The sequence below is a fragment of the Hordeum vulgare genome, chromosome 6H (genome assembly GCF_904849725.1).
Source record: "Hordeum vulgare subsp. vulgare chromosome 6H, MorexV3_pseudomolecules_assembly, whole genome shotgun sequence".
Classification (NCBI taxonomy): domain Eukaryota; kingdom Viridiplantae; phylum Streptophyta; class Magnoliopsida; order Poales; family Poaceae; genus Hordeum; species Hordeum vulgare.
Genome location: NC_058523.1, coordinates 264,699,196 through 264,718,515, shown reverse-complemented (window position 1 = coordinate 264,718,515; position 19,320 = coordinate 264,699,196). Strand labels below are relative to the sequence as shown.

General features: G+C 49.9%; 1 protein-coding gene across 1 annotated transcript in view; it reads left to right on the top strand.

Moving 5' to 3' along the window:
• Positions 1-18,603, top strand: part of LOC123406157 — a 49,431-nt gene extending 30,828 nt beyond the window's left edge. Inside the window, exons 6-7 of the mRNA XM_045099634.1 lie at positions 17,331-17,416; positions 17,621-18,603. Of these exons, the coding sequence (XP_044955569.1) occupies positions 17,331-17,416; positions 17,621-18,268 (734 nt within the window). The 3' untranslated portion in view covers positions 18,269-18,603. The remainder of the gene's footprint in view (positions 1-17,330; positions 17,417-17,620) is intronic.
• The last annotated feature ends 717 nt before the right edge of the window (positions 18,604-19,320 follow it).

Sequence of the window (19,320 nt, the reverse complement as noted above, 5' to 3'; positions counted from 1 at the left end):
TCTGGATAGGAGTGTAGACAACGTAGAGAAGTACAAGATGGCAAAGAAGGCCGCAAAGCGAGCTGTGAGTGAAGCAAGGGGTCGGGCGTATGAGGACCTCTACCAACGGTCAGACACGAAGGAAGGCGAAAGGGACATCTATAAGATGGCCAAGATCCGAGAGAGGAAGACTATGGATGTTGACCAAATCAGGTGCATCAAGGACGGAGCAAAGCAACTCCTGGTGAAGAACGGGGATATTAAGCATAGATGGCAGGAGTACTTTGACAAGCTGTTCAATGGGAAGAGTGAGAGCTCTACCATTGATCTGGATGACTCCTTTGATGATACTAGCAGGCGTTTTGTGCGGCGAATCTAGGAGTCAGAGGTCAATGAGGCTTTAAAGAGGATGAAAGGAGGCAAGGCGATGGGCCCTGGTTATATCCCCATTGAGGTGTGGAGAGGCCTCGGGGACATAGTGATAGTATGGCTAACCAAACTTTTCAACCTCATTTTTCGGGCAAACAAGATGCCAGAAGAATGGAGACGGAGTATATTAGTACCAATCTTCAAGAACAAGGGGGATGTTCAGAGTTGTACTAATTACCGTGGAATTAAATTGATGAGCCATACAATGAAGCTATGGGAGAGTCATTGAGCACCGCTTAAGAAGAATGACAAGCTTGACCAAAAATCAGTTTGGTTTCATGCCTGGGAGGTGGACCATGGAAGCCATTTTCTTGGTACGACAACAAATGGAGAGATATAGGGGCAAAAGAAGGACTTGCATATGGTGTTCATTGACTTGGAGAAGGCCTATGATAAGATACCACGAAATGTTATGTGGTGGGCCTTGGAGAAACACAAAGTCCCAGCAAAGTACAGTACCCTCATCAAGGACATGTACGATAATGTTGTGACAAGTGTTCGAACAAGTGATGGCGACACTGATGACTTCCCGATTAAGATAGGACTTCATCAGGGGTCAGATTTGAGCCCTTATCTTTTTGCCTTGGTGATGGATGAGGTCACAAGGGATATACAAGGAGATATCCCATGGTGTATGCTCTTTGCGGACGATGTGGTGCTAGTCGATGATAGTAAGACGGGGGTCAACAGGAAGTTTGAGTTATGGAGGCAAACCTTGGAATCGAAAGGTTTTAGACTTAGTAGGACTAAGACCGAGTACATGAGGTGCGCTTTCAGTACTACTAAGCACGAGGAGGAGGGGGATGTTAGCCTTGATGGGCAGGTAGTACCTTAGAAGGACACCTTCCTTTATTTGGGGTCGATGTTGCAGAAGGATGGGGATATCGATGAAGATGTGAACCATCGAATTAAAGCCAGATGGATGAAGTGGTGCCAAGCTTCTGGCATTCTTTGTGACAAGAGGGTGCCACAAAAGCTAAAAGGCAAGTTCTATAGGACGACGGTTTGACCCGCAATGTTGTATGGCGTTGAGTGTTGGCCGACTAAAAGGCGACATGTGCAACAGCTAGGTGTGGCGGAGATGCGCGTGTTGAGATGGATGTGTGGCCACACAAGGAAGGACCGAATCCGGAATGATGATATACGAGATAGTGTTGGGGTAGCGCCAATTGAAGAGAAGCTTGTCCAACATCGTCTGAGATGGTTTGGGATTATTCAGCGCAGGCCTCCAGAAGCCCCGGTGCATAGCGGACGGCTAAAGCATGCTGATAATGTCAAGAGAGGTTGGGGCAGACCGAACTTGACATGAGAAGAGTCCATAAAGAGAGATCTAAAGGATTGGAGCATCACCAAAGAACTAGCCATGGATAGGGGTGTGTGGAAGCTTTCTATCCATGTGCCAGAACCATGAGTTGGTCGCGAGATCTTATGGGTTTCACCTCTAGCCTACCCCAACTTGTTTGGGACTAAAGGCTTTGTTGTCGTTGTACCATCGGGCCTAAGCTTCTTTTTGAACACCCACTTACATCCCAATGGTTTGCAACCATAGGAACGTTCAGTAATTTTCCATGTCCCGTTAGCCATGATGGAATCCATCTCGCTACGAACCGCATCTTTCCAGTCGTCAGCATCTGGAGATGCATACGCTTCTGAAATAGTGGTGGGATTATCATCAATGAGGTACACGAGGAAATAATCACAAAAGGTCTTTGCAGTCCTTTGTCTCTTGCTCCTTCCAAGTGTTTCCTCGTCATCCTCCTCAAGATTTTCATCACGTGTTTGTTCATAATATTCCATAGGAATGGCAGGCTCAGGAGTCTCCTTAAATTTCTGTCTAGAAGTGCTTTGCATATCCTTATGGGAAAAATGTTCTCAAAGAATGTTGCATCCTTAGACTCTATGATTGTACCTGTTGGGGAACGTTGCATGGGAAACAAAAAATTTCGTACGCACATACAAGATCTATCCATGGCGATGTGCATCTACGAGAGGGGAGATTGACTCCACATACCCTTGTAGATCGCTAAGCGGGAAGCGTTAAGAGACGCGGTTGATGTAGTCGAACGTCTTTGCGATCCAAATCGCAAGCCGTCCCACGATCCAATCATGATCTAGTGCCGAACGGACGACACCTCCGCGTTCAGCACACGTACAACTCGATAACGATCTCCGCCTCCTTGATCCAACAAGCAAGGGCAGAGAGGTAGATGAGTTCTCCGGCAGCACAACGGCGTGGTGGCGGTGGTGGTGAACTAATCCGACAGGGCTTCGCCGAGCTCTACCGAACTAATCCAGAGGAGGAAGACGATCTACAAAGGAGATGACAACACATGGCTTTTCAGGTGGTGGCTGCCCTCAAAACCTCCACTATGTATAGGAGGAAGGGGTGGAGGAGGCGCCCTAGATTTCCCCCAGGGCTTTTGGCCGCTGGCCAAGGAGGTGGGCGTGGGGAGGAGTCCTACTTGTCGGCGTTCTGGGAATGGGGGTACCCAGACCTGCGGCCTAGGGCTGACCCACTTCTTCGACCAAAAACCAACGGGCCCGACACCGCTCAAGGCAAGGCCCTCGCGGGGGGCCAAGCCTCGTGAGGAGGGGTAGCTTCAAGACCCGCAGGGGGCCTCCTCAGGGCCCCTTCGGAGCGACGGAGATTCCGAAGCAAGACCCGGCCTCAGGGGTCAAGGATGACGTGTAGGAAGGATAGGCGAGCAGCGGACTGCCGGACGGTGCAGTTTCCCCTTTCGGGCAAAGGAGGGGAGGACGTACGCGGGTTTCCAAGGCATCTCCCAAAGTTTTCCATTCTGGTGCAATGAAGCCATCGCCGCCCGCCAGCAGGACAGACATCACCCCTAGACCCGTCCCTACAGCGCTGGCAGCCACTTTGCAGGCGAAGACCACCTTTGGGCAGGGGAGCATGTTCCCCTGTTCCCCTTCAAAATTGGCCATTGTGGGATCCCTTTCCGCCAAAACGATAATGGAAAAGGACGTGAGCCGCCACTATATATAAAGGATATATTACTTCGTAGAGGGGATTTGATTCATTCATTTGCCCACTGGCACCACACATAGGCCACCTAGCCTCCGGAGGCCCTCGAACACTGTACTAGTTCATCCACCAACCTCCACAAGAGGCAATGCATCAAAGCAGGAGTAGGGTATTACGCTTCCTAGCGGCCCGAACCTGGGTAAACTGCCGTGTTCTGTGTCTTTCTCGCCATCGAGTGAATTCTTTGCCATCCCCAACGAGTAGCGAGTTAGGTGAGGCGAGCCCAAGAGAGATCTTCGTACACGCTCCTGAGTTCAAATCTTTAGGGTTTTGCGGAGCCCGAAATCCGACACTACTCCAACAAGGACCACCCTCCACCTTTTTCCTCTTGGGCACATGGGCCCCTTATGGGGTCGGCTGCCCAGCCCACTAGGGGCTGGTGCGCCACCTCTTGGGCCCATGTGCCCCCCGGGGTGGGTGGGCCCCTCCCGGTGGACCTTCGGAACCGATTCGTCACTCTCGGTACACTACCGGAAATGCCCGAAACCTTTCCGGAACCCAAATACCACTTTCCTATATATTAATCTTTACCTCCGGACTATTCCGGAGCTCCTCGTGATGCCCAGGATCTCATTCGGGACTCCGAACAACCTTCGGTCATCAACACACATAACTCAATAATACCGAAACGTCACCGAACCTTAAGTGTGCAGACCCCGCGGGTTCGGAACTATGCAGACATGACCGAGACACTCTCCGGTCAATAACCAATAGCGGGACCTGGATGCCCATAGTGGTTCCTACATATTCTATGAAGATCTTTATCGGTTGAACCTTTATGTCAAGGATTCAATTAATCCCATCGTTATGTTATTTGCCCAAGATTCGATCGTCGGTATCTACATACCTAGTTCAATCTCGTTACCGACAAGTCTTTACTCGTTTCGTAATACAAGATCCCGTGACTAACTTCTTAGTCACATTGCTTGCAAGCTTCTTGTGATGTTGTATTACCGAGTGGGCCCTAGAGATACATCTCCGTCATACGGAGTGACAAATCCCAGTCTCGATTCAGTCCAACTGAACGGACACCCTCGGAGATACCTGTAGAGCACCTTTATAGTCACCCAGTTACGTTGTGACGTTTGATACACACAAGGCATTCCTCTACTGTTCGGGAGTTGAATGATCTCATGGTGATAGGAACAGATACTTGACATGCAGAAAACAATAGTAATAAACTGACACGATCATATGCTACGTTCATAGTTTGGGTCTTGTCCATCATATCATTCTCCTAATGATGTGATCCCGTTATCAAATGACAACTCATGTCTATGGTCAGTAAACCTTGACCATCTTTGAGCAACGATCTAGTCCTTTAGAGGCTCACAAGGGACAGTGTGTTGTCTATGTATCCACACATGTATTTGAGTTTCCAACCAATACAATTCAAGCATGGATAATAAACGATTACCATGAACAAGGAAATATAATAATAACCACTTTATTATTGCCTCTAGGGCATATTCTAACAGTACCGACCTTCCCGTCAGGTACCGCCGACACTATTCTTAGCATAGCCCAAATTAACGTAGTCCGCGGTCTTTGGTCCAAGCTTACTCTTTTTGGGGATCGACACATTGACTTTCGCCAAAACAGCCCAAGTACGTAAGTAGGAGAGTGTCCCCCTTCTCTTGACCACTGCTCATAGGGAGTGATCTCATTATATTTTACCGAAATCTTATTCAGGTCAGGACGTGAAGTCAATATAGCCTCCCCCAACATGCCTTGGATAAACCCGATGTATCTAACATGGCGTTAACCAAATCCGTTAGAGTATGGTTTTCTCATTCGGCAACCCAGTTTGACTGGGGTCAATAGGAAGGCGTCCTTTCATGAATAATTTCATATTCCGCATAGAAAGAATCAAACTCATTAGAGAAGTACTCTCCACCAGGGTCTGACCAGACTCGTTTAATTATCTTTTCAAGTTGGTTCTAAACTTCTGTCTTATGGATTTTAAAGTAGTGTAGAGCCTCATCTTTAGTATTTAACAGATACACATAACAATATCTAGTGAAATCATCTACCAATGTCATAAAATATTTCTTTTCACCTTTGGTCAACACACCATTCATCTCACATAAATGAGAATTTATGAGTTCTAATGGCGCCACATATCTCCCCTCCGCAGCCTTGTGAGGCTTGCGAGGTTGCTTTGCTTGCACACACGAATGACACTTAGAACCTTTGGCTAACGTGACACGGGATTAAATTCAGTTTTGTTAGCCGCGTCATAACACTAAAACAAACGCGACAAAGACGTGAATGCCAAACTTGAGATTCATTAACTCGAATGAATATTGTTCACGACTTTATTACAAAATCTGCGAGGAAAAGGCAGAACAAACCTCCGCATTCATAACCTTTTCCAATAAAAAGTCCATATTTCGTAACAACTACTTTATTAGACTCGAAGACCAACTTAAACCCTTCTCTACATAGAAGAGAGCCATTAATGAGATTCTTCTTGATGGCGGGGACATGATGCACGTTCTTCAGCTGCACGATCCTCTCCAAAGAAAACTTCAGATCGACCATGCTAACACCAAGAACAGAAGCACTCGCCCCATTTCCCATCAATACGGACCCGTGGTCTATGACTGATAAGAAGAAAACAATTAAACGTCAGCACACATGAATATTTGCACCTGTGTCCACCCACCAATCGGTGGACCGACAAACTGAAAATACAGTAAATAAATTACCGTACCCAGATGCACCACTCTCATTGTTTCTCACAATCATATTGACAGACTTGGAGTCCTATCCTGGCTTCTTGTACTTGTTTGGGCACTTGTTGGCCCAATGTTCCTTCAAACCACAAGTGAAACATCCATCTCCCTTCTTGTTCTTCTTGAAGGTCTTCTTACCCTTTTACTTCAGTTTTTTGTCAAAAGGATCACCCGACGAGTGAAATTACGAGAAATGACCATCTCTGAATCAAAAATGTCACAAAAGACTAGCTGAGCTGTGGCGGCAGATGCGCTAGCCGACACGTGACACCTGCCGGCATGTGGAGAGGCTGTCGGCCCTGCCGCCACACGGTACAGCGGCATCCTTTGCTGCACAGGATTTCAGGCGCTGATTTTATGCTTCGAACAGGACGGGCCCGGTACGGTGGCCCCTGCCGCCACGCTCTGTTGCGGCAGCCTTTGCTGCTCCTTCAACCAGCCTGTGATCCGTTCATTGTCTATGACCAGTCCTCGTATGCTTAGTTTTACTCGATCTTCGTGCATGCAACAGATATGCATGTGCATGCAAGTGTGAGCAGCAACAATCAGTGAGTCGTCGTTTTCACGTGTGCACATGGTACAAAGAGCCCGACCCACTCTGATTTTTATACGGGTTGTCGCCAGGGAGCGTGGCGGCACGTGACATGTTGCCCATTCGTTCCGTTTCTGTGAATGAAATCCTGTGTAGCAAAGGCAGCCGTCGTTGCGCGTGGCGGCAGGCCCTGCCGTCGTACCTCATGGCGGCAGGTGCCACATGTCGACTGGCACACCTGCCGCCATAGATCAGCTGGTCTTTTTTGCCATTTTAATTCAGAGATGTCTTTTCGAGCAATTCTACTCTTCAGGTGGTTTGTTTTGACAACAATTCTTTTTCTTAAAGTCGGTATTCTGGTGGATAGAATTCTTTTCCTTGGGCTTGTGGGAATTGAAGTTCCTCTGATGTACAATATTGGCGACAAAAGTTCCTTCGGCCCCTTTTCCGTGCGAGTCCTTTGCTCCCGAATTCTGCTCAACACTCAGATGGCCAATGACATCCTCTATCGAGAATTCACACCTTTGAGTTTCAGAGCAGTAGCAAAATTTCTCCAGAAATTAGGGAGCTTAGCGATGATGCACCCCGCGAGAAGTTTGCATGGTAAATCGCACTTAAGAAGCTCAAGCTCCTTAGCGATGTGCTGTAGCTCATGAGCCTGTTCCTACACATAATGGTTCTCGACCATTTTGTAATCGTGGGACTGCTTGATGACATACATCTCGCTCCCAGCATCAGTGGCACCGAATTTAGATTCGAGCGCCTCCTACAAGTCCTTGGCAACCCGCATATCCCGCATATGTAAATATGCGTCAACCAACTTATCTCCAATCATGCTCAAAACTGCTCCGACAAAGACCACGGTGGCCTCCCTGAGCGCCTTCTCCTTTTCAGGAGCAATTGTTTCTACGGGAGTCACACCAGCGATTCAGAACGTTCTTAGCCGTGAGCCACACCGCCACCGCCCGCGAGTGCACGCTAAACCTGGAGCACCTGATCGACCCCTGCCGATGATCTCCAGGACCTCGACGCTCCATTCACGGAGGAGGAGATATGGGACACCATCAAGCGCTTGCCCGCGCGCAAAGCATCGGGGCCCGACGGCTTCACAGCGGAATTTCTCCGCGCCTGCTGGGGCTGCATCAAGCACGACATCGTCGCCGTCTTCCATCAGCTCTTCCAGCTACGGAGCAGAGGATTCCATCGCCTCAACCAGGCCATGCTCGCGCTCTTGCCAAAGCGCCCAGATGCCCAGGCCATTGGCGACTATAGACCCATCAGCCTCATCCACCTGGTCGCCAAGATATTCGCCGAAACGCTGTCCCTTCGCTTGGCACCAAAGCTGGACAGGTTGGTCAGCAGGAATCAGAACGCCTTCATCGCCGGCCGCTCCCTTCACGACAACTTTGTCCTCGTCCGGCAGTCGACGCGTCTCCTACACCGATTGCGCGTGCCCCGGGTCTTGCTCAAGCTCGACCTCGCGCGCGCCTTCGACACCGTCTCGTGGCCCTTCCTTTTCGAGGTACTCCGTCAGTACGGCTTTGGAGACCGATTCCTCGACTGGCTGGCCCTCCTGCTGTCGTCTGCGCGCACGCGAGTACTGATCAACGGCGAGCCAGGCCCCCCTATTTGGCATCGCCAAGGGCTGCGGCAGGGTGACCCGCTGTCACCTCAACTGTTCGTCCTCGTCGTGGACACACTGGGACGTCTCATTAAGCGGGCCGTGTCGCTGGGCATCTTGGAACAGCTGCACCCGCACCGCCCCGTCCTGGAGATCTCGCTCTACGCTGACGACGTGGTACTCTTCTGCCACCCATCCCGGAGTGACATTGCTGCGATCAAGGCGATCCTGGAGCTGTTCGGTCGAGCCTCGGGGCTGCGCGTCAACTACAACAAAAGCTTTGCCACCATGCTCAACTGCGATCCGGGAGATACAGACCTGACCACGGAGCTCCTTGGGTGCAAGATCGCGACCCTACCGCTCACATATCTCGGGATCCCCCTCACCATCAGGCGACCCTCTAGCGCCCAGCTGTAGCCATTGGTCGACAAGGTGGGGGGCATGCTCCCCGGCTGGAAATCTCGGCTCATGAACAAATCGGGCCGCCTCGCCCTCGTCAAGTCAGTTCTCTGCGCTATCCCCATCCACCAGCTCCTCGTCTTCGCCCCTTCGAAGAAGACCACCAAGCTCATTGAAAAAATTGAGAGAGGATTCCTCTGGGAGGGCCGCGCCGCCGTAAACGGTGGCAGCTGCCACGTCAACTGGCGACGCATCTGCCGGCCGCTTTCCCTCGGCGGCCTAGGCGTCCAGGACATGGAGCGCGCCCTACGACTGCGGTGGCTCTGGTTCAGCCGTATCGATGAGGGCCGGGCTTGGCGCGGCCTCGATCTCCAATTCTCCAAGGACGAGCAGGCCCTGTTCTTCGCCTCCACCACACTGGCCGTGGGGGATGGCAGAACGGGGAGATTCTGGGAGGACCGCTGGATCGGTGGCTGCTCCGTCAGCGAGGTCGCGCCAAGGCTATACGCTTGCATCCCCAAGCGACGGCGCAAGCAGCGCACGATTGCAGAAGGCCTCCTCAACCACACCTGGGCTAGAGACATCCACGGCCACCTAGGCATCCATGAAATAGGCCAATACTTGCTGCTGTGGCGCGAAACCGAAGGCTTTGTTCTCACCGAGGGACCGGACCAACTAATCTGGAGGTGGACTTCAAATGGCTGCTACTCTGCGCGCAGTGCGTACCTCGTCACCTTCCAGGGCTCCACTAGCTGCGATGCATGGAAGCTGACCTGGAAAAGCTGAGCGCCACCCCGCGTCAAGTTCTTCCAATGGCTTGCCAATCTAGACAGGTGCTGGACAGCGGACCGTCTGCGCCGCCGCGGCCTTCAACACCATCCACGCTGTGTCCTTTGCGACCAAGAGCATGAAACGATGCGCCACTTGCTAGTCACCTGCCCCTTCTCGCGGCAGGTGTGGCATGACACGCTCTCCTGGCTGCGTTTGACATGCCAGCCGCCAGACCAAGAGGCCTCCCTAAACAACTGGTGGATGCAAACCAAGCTGGACACGCCTAAAGCTATGCGCAAGGGCCTCGCCACGGCAACCCTCCTCACAGCATGGATGCTTTGGAAGCACCGCAACTCATGTGTGTTCGACGGCGAACGGCCCTCCACTGCCGTGCTTTCGGCAAAGATCAGAGAGGAAGCCTCCCTTTGGGTTCGGGCTGGGGCCACCGGCCTTGGGACGATTGTGCCGCCTACCTGGGATGTGCACTAGTCTTGTGCAGGCCTTTCTTTTCTTTCCTTTTCCTTTTCTTTTCTTTCTTTTGAGCCCCTGTAGCCTCCTTCTCGAAGGCATGTACTGTACATATTCTCTCCCTTTTCAATGAAAAGAAACGCAAGCCTTTGCGTTTTCCCGAAAAAAAGCCATAAGGTGGTTTTGGTCAACCAACGCTTAAAGTAAGTCCCTGTAAACGTTGAATCAAAAATTGCCTACATAAATTAGGTTTTTGGATTGTTCAGTATATTAACAATTTTTTGATTAATTTAATCCATGAATATTTTATGAGCATGGCATTGACAGAATTAACAACGTACTGATTACTATTCAGATAAGCACATACTACGCAAACAGTAGATAGATCTACACATAATGCTAGTATGGCTAACACAGAAAGGAGCGGGATAAACGTGGTATACCCTCCAGTTGGCCGTAGTAGTGGCGGTGGCAGCTTCCTCGACGGCTTTCTTATCGGCTTCGAGCTTCTCAGGGCGAGACGGTCGGCTTCGGATGGCTGAGACATGATGACAAAGGCTACGTGGACAAGGAGACGAACGGAAGCGAGCAGTCGCGTATGATCGCTCCCCAAAAACCTAATTGCCCCTCTCCCGTACAATTCAGGAGATGCGGGATTTCGGAGGCCTGCTCTTCCGTCAACCGTGTACGTGGTGAACGAGATGGAGTCGTCGGCGGCAGCAACAACAAAAGGGATGACAGGGGATAAAGCAGATGTGATCTGTTCTCGTGGCGGCTAGGGTTGGCCGACGCCTCACATATATATGCGCGTCCGAGTGGAGAGACATGGGCTGGACCCACGTCCGAGTCGGCAACAACCCATGATCCGATGTCTCAGATCGTGGCTCTTTTGTCCGAGTCGGCAACAACCCACGATCTGATGTCTCAGATCGTGGCTCTTTTGTTCGGGACTCTCCGTTCTTGACCGGCAAAAATAAACGCATTGGTATGAGCTTGCCTCGGCTCATTCCCGCAACCCGCGGCCCGTCGTACCGAGGCGGGCGAGAAAGGAGGAGTGCGCGAGGACCACATCTCTTCTCAAGCTCCAATAGCATGTGGAAGAGAATCAAGGAGGTCCAACTCCTCCACTAGCGGGGTGGGACTAAACTTCTCACCATCCCCTTGTCATGACACCTACATGGACCTTTAAAGATTTTTCTGAAATTGTTGGATGTGCCTAAAGCCCACCCCATATTTCAACAAATACAGGAGAATAATAGAGATTGACGCTAGAATGGAGAATTGAGTTGGGGGGATTAGAAGAACAGAGAGGGTACTGTGTATATATAGAGCTTGGGGAGGAGAAAGCCAAGGCCATTCTGTGCTGCTTGCTGCCTTCCTGTGCTACTACTTCACCTTTTTCCAATCATCGGTTCACGCCATAAGCCTATGATTGTCTGGCCCACAGTTCAAGTCTACCAAGCCCGATTCTTCTCTAGGATGCATATTTGACATTCCCTCCCTTAAAATGTGGCACGAATGATGCATTGGGAGATGACACCAGCCGACCTGGAAAAGCCCGATCACCCCCGCATCGTCCTATGGCAACACTAGCGGAATCTTGCAGCTGGTAGTGACTCAGTACTATCTTGCAGCTGGATCTCCCCTTTCTACAATGGTGGTTTCGCATGTGGCGTGCCACACAGAAAGGGCAAGTGCTTGTGGATCAACGGGGTTTTGCATGAGGGGCAGGGTGGTGGTGGCGTGGGAAGTCGTCTGGCAAGGGCTGGTTCTCTTGGCTGTCAGGTCACCTTTAAGGGGAAGTTCTGCGATGGCCGGATTCAGGGGCTGAGCGTCTTTTTGTCGGGCCTGACACACCACCTGGGCGGCGTAGTGGCGCCATGGGATGGCACCAAGAGCCATGCCAACGGTGACTACTACGGGGGGCAGTGGTGTTGTAACCTGCAGGATTGCCGCGACCACTACGTTTGTGATGCCGGCAACCGGTACGTCAAGGAGTAGCAAGGCAGGCTAACCACAGGGCATGCCTTTGCCAGCTTGCCGGAGGCGACCACTACGTTTGTGATGCCGGCAACCGGTACGTCAAGGAGTAGCAAGGCAGGCTAACCACAGGGCATGCCTTTGCCAGCTTGCCGGAGGCGACCACTACGTTTGTGATGCCGGCAACCGGTACGTCAAGGAGTAGCAAGGCTGGCTAACCACAGGGCATGCCTTTGCCAGCTTGCCGGAGGCGCGCATGGAGCCGCCGCCTAATGTCGTCCTCAAGGGCTTGACTGTGCTCCAGGCATGCGAGGTAATGTATTAAACAACAAGAATGTGTGTACTCCGGATGAAAACCCACGATCTTCCCTTTCAAGCTGGATCAGGCAATGTCGGTGTGCGAGCGTTGTGTCCTTGATTCCTTGTTGAAGGTGTTGGCTTGAAGGCTTGAAAATTGTCTTGGGGGAAGACAATCCCATGTTCGACCTTTGGTAGGACTGGTCAACTTTGGCGCACGTACGGCAATCCTTTCTTCAAGGCTTTGTCTAGGGAGCTCTTTTACGGTACCCCGTAATGAATAGGGGCCGTTTATTCACGAAATTTAAGAGCAGGGATTGCTGTATACTGCTCAATTGGGCTAACAACATCGCCAACAGTATCGCTTGCACAGGCGGCTCCGCGTGCAGCAATATACACGATCTGAGGGCATTTTAGGGAGCAGTCGCGTCGTCCTGACTCTTGAGTCCCAGCCAACCCGACCCGTTCTGTACCCATATCCTGCAGGGCCATCGGCTATGATTCCGGCGGCCGCATGGGCGCCTCACCTTCGACCGGCACCCTAAGCCAAGCACGCCGGGAGACACGGACGTGGCGGCGAGTTCTACGAGACGACGACAGCTGCGTCAGCAGGACCAAAGAAATAGTTTGTTTACTGCTAGTACAAAACGAACAGAGGAATCACTGATGGGCTGAAAACTTGGCCCACGAGTGATGCAAACTAAGCTGAAAAATGACTATACTACCCAAACGAAATCAACGGTGGATGGCTGTATACTGCTCCCTCACCTCTGTAGCAGTATAGGGTAGCATAAAAAAGCACTTGTCTAGGAATAGCATATTTCCATTTAATTTGGTCACATACCATAGATTTTGTGGTAGGTTTGTGGAGATCCTGTAGCAAGTCAGATCCATTTTGGCTGGGTTCGTCTTTTTATTGTAAGCCGATTCGTTCGGCATTGGCTTCGGTTGCCATCCTTAAATAATAAATAATGTATGACTGTGTATCAGTCGAAGAGGCTAAGGGTGCTATCATCCTTTTTGAAGAAAAAAAAATACTTATCCCAATCAGCTTGAGCTTTTGGGTGAGCTGGCCGATGCATGCAATTCTACATGCTATTAGAGCCAAGAGGTCTTGAGTTCAAGGCCCGTCTGGCACAATTCAAACAAAAAAGATTGCAGACCACTTTTAGTCTATGTGTAGGCCCGAGGAAGCCACATTTGAGGGGGAGTGTTGGCGTATTGCACACTTCTTCCCATTAGCTGCAGGTCCTTGCTGTCCAATGTTAATCAACCACCAGTTGAAAATCAGATTATCATGCCTCTCCCAGTGTACTTCCCAAAAATAGCTTAGCCTGAGCCCTGAAGTGCTCCAGATCTGAACTGAATTAGGACTGCCTCCAGTCCTCAGTTGAATTCATTCTAGAAACAGCATGTACGATATCAAACTTTTTGTGTGCTTCCTGCTCAGGGTAGGAAATTCGTTCAATCTTAGACAGCTTTCATGCTGCCACTGCACATATTGTGCTAAAACCATGCCTTGGCATCAAAATTCCAAGGATGACCTAGCAGTCTAACACGTGTTTGACTGATCAGCAGCAAGACCCCAAATATACACCCTTTAGGGAGCAGTGTTCTTGGAGGCTCTGGCTGTACATGTCTCACACTTCAAAAGGGCCCTCTCTTGAAAAGTGACACGCAATAATGGCACCCCATCACAGCAATAGTCCGTATTCACAACATATAGTCATACCAATTTCAAATCTTATAGCAGTAGCATAACAACTGATGAATCATATGGTTGATGGAATCGTTGACCTTTTATACTACCTTAACTATGATATATTGATAATAAGAATGGTCGGATTTATTGTTAGTTTTGTTAAGCTTTATGCACTAGCCAACACAACCAAAAGTTCGAACTAATGAAAAGGGCTAGGCAATCCACATATACACTTCAACACCCCCTCTCACGTGTGACGCGGAAAGTCAACACGTGGACAAACTCAGAGGTATGGCTCAAGAGACCTATACGTGGACACATAGGGGGCGACTGTTAGGAAAGCAACTTATCTATATTGAAGGCCCAAGGGGCATATTTATATTACATATGTCTTGAGGTGCAAGGAAAGTAAACATAGACTAATAAGGACTCCTAGACTAATACTAATAGACTAATAAGGACTCCTAGACTAATACTAATACTTTCTAACACCCCCCTCAAGTGCAAAGCGCATGCAATAGCATTGCATTTGAAGAAGTGTAATACTAAAAAAAATGATAATCCAAATCCGCGTCTTGAGAGTGTCGTCGTAGCATGAAGAGTCTTCAAAACTTGTCGAGTCGCCGAAGGAGAGAACGAAGAGATGGCACATCGGAGGTAGACACCGCATCACTTGAAGATACAAGATAAGTATCAAGAGAAGATGGGTTGTCAAAAGAAGATGGCACATCAAGAGGAAGACACCGAAGAGATGGCACATCAGAGGAAGACACCGCATCACTTGAAGATACAACATAAGTATCAAGAGAAGATGGGTTCTCAAAAGAAGATGCCACATCAAGAGAATAAAGCATTGCGCGGAAAATTATAGTTCACGACAACCGTCGGTGAAAGAAGCTCGGCCGATAAGGCACGATGGACGTAGATCGACAATGCAAAAAGAAGTCCAGACAATCCTATAGAAAACAACAAGGGCAAGTAGGCCACAAAAGTTGCATAGAAAGGATCAGGACCGGAGAAAGGCCGACGGACTAAGATATGGTGGACTCGCATGGCATGAGAAAACACAAAATATCAACGGATTTGGTGGACGCAGCGGAAAACAAAGAAAACTAGAAAACATACACTAGATTAGGGATGATGGCAGCGGAAGAGAAAAAAATAATAATATCATGGCGGCGAAGGCCAATTCCAACCAGAGTATGCGTGAGACGGTCCTGACTGTGTAGAAGGTGGTTGCTCAGTGCGGGAAGCCTGAGTCACAATACCAGCAGTACCCGTCGTGGAAGAACCTGAAGCAGCGAGCAAACGCTGAAGTCTCAGAATATCGTGCTCAGTCAAAGCGATGGGTGAAGCTGTCGAGGTAGATGACGAAGTCTCTGTAGATGATGATTGCGCCTGGCGCAAGTGTTTCTTCTTCGTGTAGCAGTGGAACTCAATATGACCATCATTGTTGTAGTAGCCACAATGTGGACGGGGGCGACCTGAGCCTCCAGAAGGAGTGGGCAAGAGCGGCGGAGCACTCGAGTGAGAAGGGGTCGGTGCAGCAGGTGGCGTAGAAGTAGCCCGAGCAGCGAGCACCGAGGGAACCTCCAGCAAACCAGCACCGCGTAAGCGAGTCTCCTCAGCACGAATCTCAGAAAGCGCCTCCATGAGAGAAATACGGCCACGAGCAAACTACTGAGCACGCCGGGGCTCAAACTCCTTACGGAGCCGAGACAGGAACTCGTAGACACGATGAAACTCCAAGTTGGCCTGGACAGCCTGGCAACAGGGGCAAGTACGACAACCAGCAGTGCGGAGAGAATCGAGCTGGCGCCAGATAGCAGAACTCTGTGCATAGAAGTCATCAACAGTAGAGTCACCCTACTGAAGAGCATGCTCCTGAGAAACCACGGAGAGGTATAAGGCATCACCAGAGGGCGCATAGCGCTGACGAAGGCGAGTCCACATCTCGAAGGCAGTAGGAAGGCCCAAAAACTCAGAGGCAAACTGAGGTAGAACACTAGCAGTGAGAACAGCTGCAACACGAGCATCATCATCAAGCCACTGGGTGTAAGTGGACAGAGCACCGTGATACACCTGAAGAGCCTCCTCATAAGCCAAGACCTTCTCATCATAAGCACTCACAGCGGCCTCATCAGCAAGCTTAGCCGCATCCTTTGTGGCCTGAGGAGCATCCGCAGGAAGAGCCGGTGGGGTCGGCGGAGTAGGAGCCATGGGAGGAACCGAACATGGCGGACAACAGACCTCGCCAGAAAGAAAACCCCATAGAGGGATGCCATGCATGTGAATGCGCATGAAGCCAATGAACTCGGTGTAGTTAGTGCCATCAAAGATCACCGGACAACGAGGAACAACAACGTAGCCGAATGCAGCAGACATTATTTTTTTCCAGAGATCAGAGAGAGGGCCGGCCCGATCTGACGATCGGGAGCAGAGCCGCCCCCTGCCTCGAGCGGGACCGGCGGGAGCCGAGCAGGAGGGACGCAGTCACGATCGGGAGCAGAGCGGGACCGGCGGGAGCCGAGCAGGCGGGACCGGCGGGACGCAGCAGACTGGGGCGGGCGGGCAAGAGAAAATCGGCAGCGGTTCCCGTCTTGGATCGATTCCGTCCTGGAGCGACGAGGCAGACGCTGAGCCGGATCGATCTGTTAGCAGGACGCGAGCGGGAGCCTCCTGAGCCTCCTTGAGCGATCTAGTAGCAGGACGCGAGCGGAAGCAGGTGCTGGAGCCGGTTCCAATTCGAGGTGGAGAAGCGACGAGGCAGGAACTCCTCCACGAGCGGGACGAGGGGAGCGGGGTGGGCTGGAGACGCGGCTGCAGCACGAGCACGACGCGGGAGGAAGCGTCGGCGAGAGAGGCTGCAGCGAGAGCGTCGGGAAGGAGGAAAAAGCACGAGTTGCGCGTGCGGAAAAAAAACACCTAGGGCTCTAATACCATGTTAGGAAAACAACTTATCTATATTGAAGGCCCAAGGGGCATATATATATTACACATGACTTGAGGTGCAAGGAAAGTAAACATAGACTAATACTAATAGACTAATAAGGCCTCCTAGACTAATACTAATACTTCCTAACAGCGACAACAATTTTTAAATAAACTGCGAAAGCCAGGACTTGAACTCAAGACCTTAGGCTCTGATACCATGTTAAGCTTTATGCACTAGCCAATGCAACAAAAGTTCGAACTAATGAAAAGGGCTAGGCAATCCACATATACACTTCAACAAGTTTCACGCAGATTGTCTCTGATAAAGCTGCCGATGCTGATCATTATTTCAGGTCATGCTGTACTTAATGCAACTGTGTCAAAATTAACACTTGAGTAGATTTGATCATTGGCATCACTTTGTTGTTTTTCCACAGATATCATACTGGTTATTGGTGCCGTTGTGGCTGGATATCTCTTTTCTGTGGCACAACACGGATTTGGTTCATCAACTTCTGAAAAGGTATCTTATCTAGTATATTGGGTTTCAGTTGTCCATGAAGTAGAATTTTTCACAGGGATCATGTAGTTTAGTTTCCTTAGAAATTTTCTTTGTTGTATTTCTTTTAATTGTTAAATAACAGAGCAGGCTGAAATAGCAAATCTCTTAATTCATTTTCTCAAATGAAACCGCTGGTTACTAAGGTAAACTTTGATGACAATTCAGATAGAAGCATCTGAAGATGATAAACAAGAGAGCAGCACTGTGGGAAAGCCAACTTTGGTTGTCGAGAGCCTTAAAGAAGAATCAAGTGCTGGATGGCCGTCTTTTGGGACACTTGTTTCTGATCTACTGAAGCTTGCTGTTGAAGGTGTGGGGAATCTTGTGCTCAGCATTGCCCCGTTACGCATGCAACATGTGAAGAGAAAGACAGGCCTCACTCCTCTCAAAGATAGGCTTGTGATCCCGGAGGGCAGGGAGGAGACCCCAGTAGCCCAGAAGCTCAGTAGCACCCCAATGATAACCGAGACGCTCCATGCTCCTAGTGCTGCTAACGAGACTGTGGCAAAGGCTCAGAAGAGCATCAAATCATCGAAATTCAGGGATTCTACTCTCTCAAGCAAGCACAGGACCACCAAGAGACAGGAGTACGCTGAGTTCTACGGTTCAACCGAGACACCTCAAGCAAGCGTAAAGGTTCCAAAAGACCGGCTCCGCCACCGCCATCGGGAGAAGAGTGGGGAGGTTACCTATGGGACTGCACATCCAGAGCCTAGGCCCTCAGAGATGAAAGCGGCAGACTACAGCGATCTGAAGTATGATCACTACAACATGAGAAGCAAATATGGCGCTGACAGCGGCTTCAGGTACTGACTGATGCAAGGGCTCTCGTCATTGTGCCTGCAGCCTTCTTACCGTCGTGCCTAGGGTGTCTTTCGACGTCGTCTCTACTCCCAGTGTACTAAAAGCACAAGGATGCTGCTCATGGGTCACTGTATCGCCCTACTCTCCGCCCGCAAGACGTGGCAGGTCAAATCGTCAAATCATTCTAACAATTTAGGTGGGGGGAGGCGTACGTCGTCAGTAGGGAGCAGGTATCTCCTATGCGATTTCTGCAAGCCGGATGTAATTTTCGCAGAAAGCAACTTGTAGCCTACTAAGTTTGATCTGTTATTTCCTCAGCATATGTCGGTTGGTTGGTTGCTCCAGTCGGCCACTTCCATTTCTCAACAGGTGAGGATATGATGAGATATCAATCCTTGGCTGCAGAACACAAACTTCCTTTTTTTTTTGTTCCTGGTGGATCACAGGAACTGGTTCATCCGGCGTGATTAGGGGAAAACAACAATCCTCGGTCGGTCCTGGTCCTCACCGAGCTGCCACGGTTAAATAGGATGCAGCTGCTCTTGGTTCTGACCGAGCTGCCTCGGTCGGTCCTGGTCCAGCACTGCATAAGCAGTGGTTCATTCTCACCACTGCAGACTTGCAACACAGATCTGGTTGCGGAATCATTTCTTCAACATAGATCTCGTTGCAGATTTTTTTTAGCAATTGTTTTTTTTATATGCTTGGTCAAACGTAATTATTGATTTTTTGACTTAGTTTATACCCATCTATTTGGAGATGGAGGGAGTAACACATTACACACGGGGACGGGGACATTTGTTTGGCGTAAAAAAAACTACTCCCTTCGTCTTAAAATAAGTACCGCAAATTTAATACTAAATCAGTGTTGTAAAAATATTCTGCAATATTTGTTGCAAAACATAGACCCATCATAGACTATTGCAATACTGTATATATTTCAAAAACATAGTCCCTATGACAAAACCGTTATACATGACGTCATTTGGACACATGCCATGCAGAGGAGGTGGCTGACGCGGCCATTACGATTTTTCAGGTAATGGTTAGCCTTTCCCATA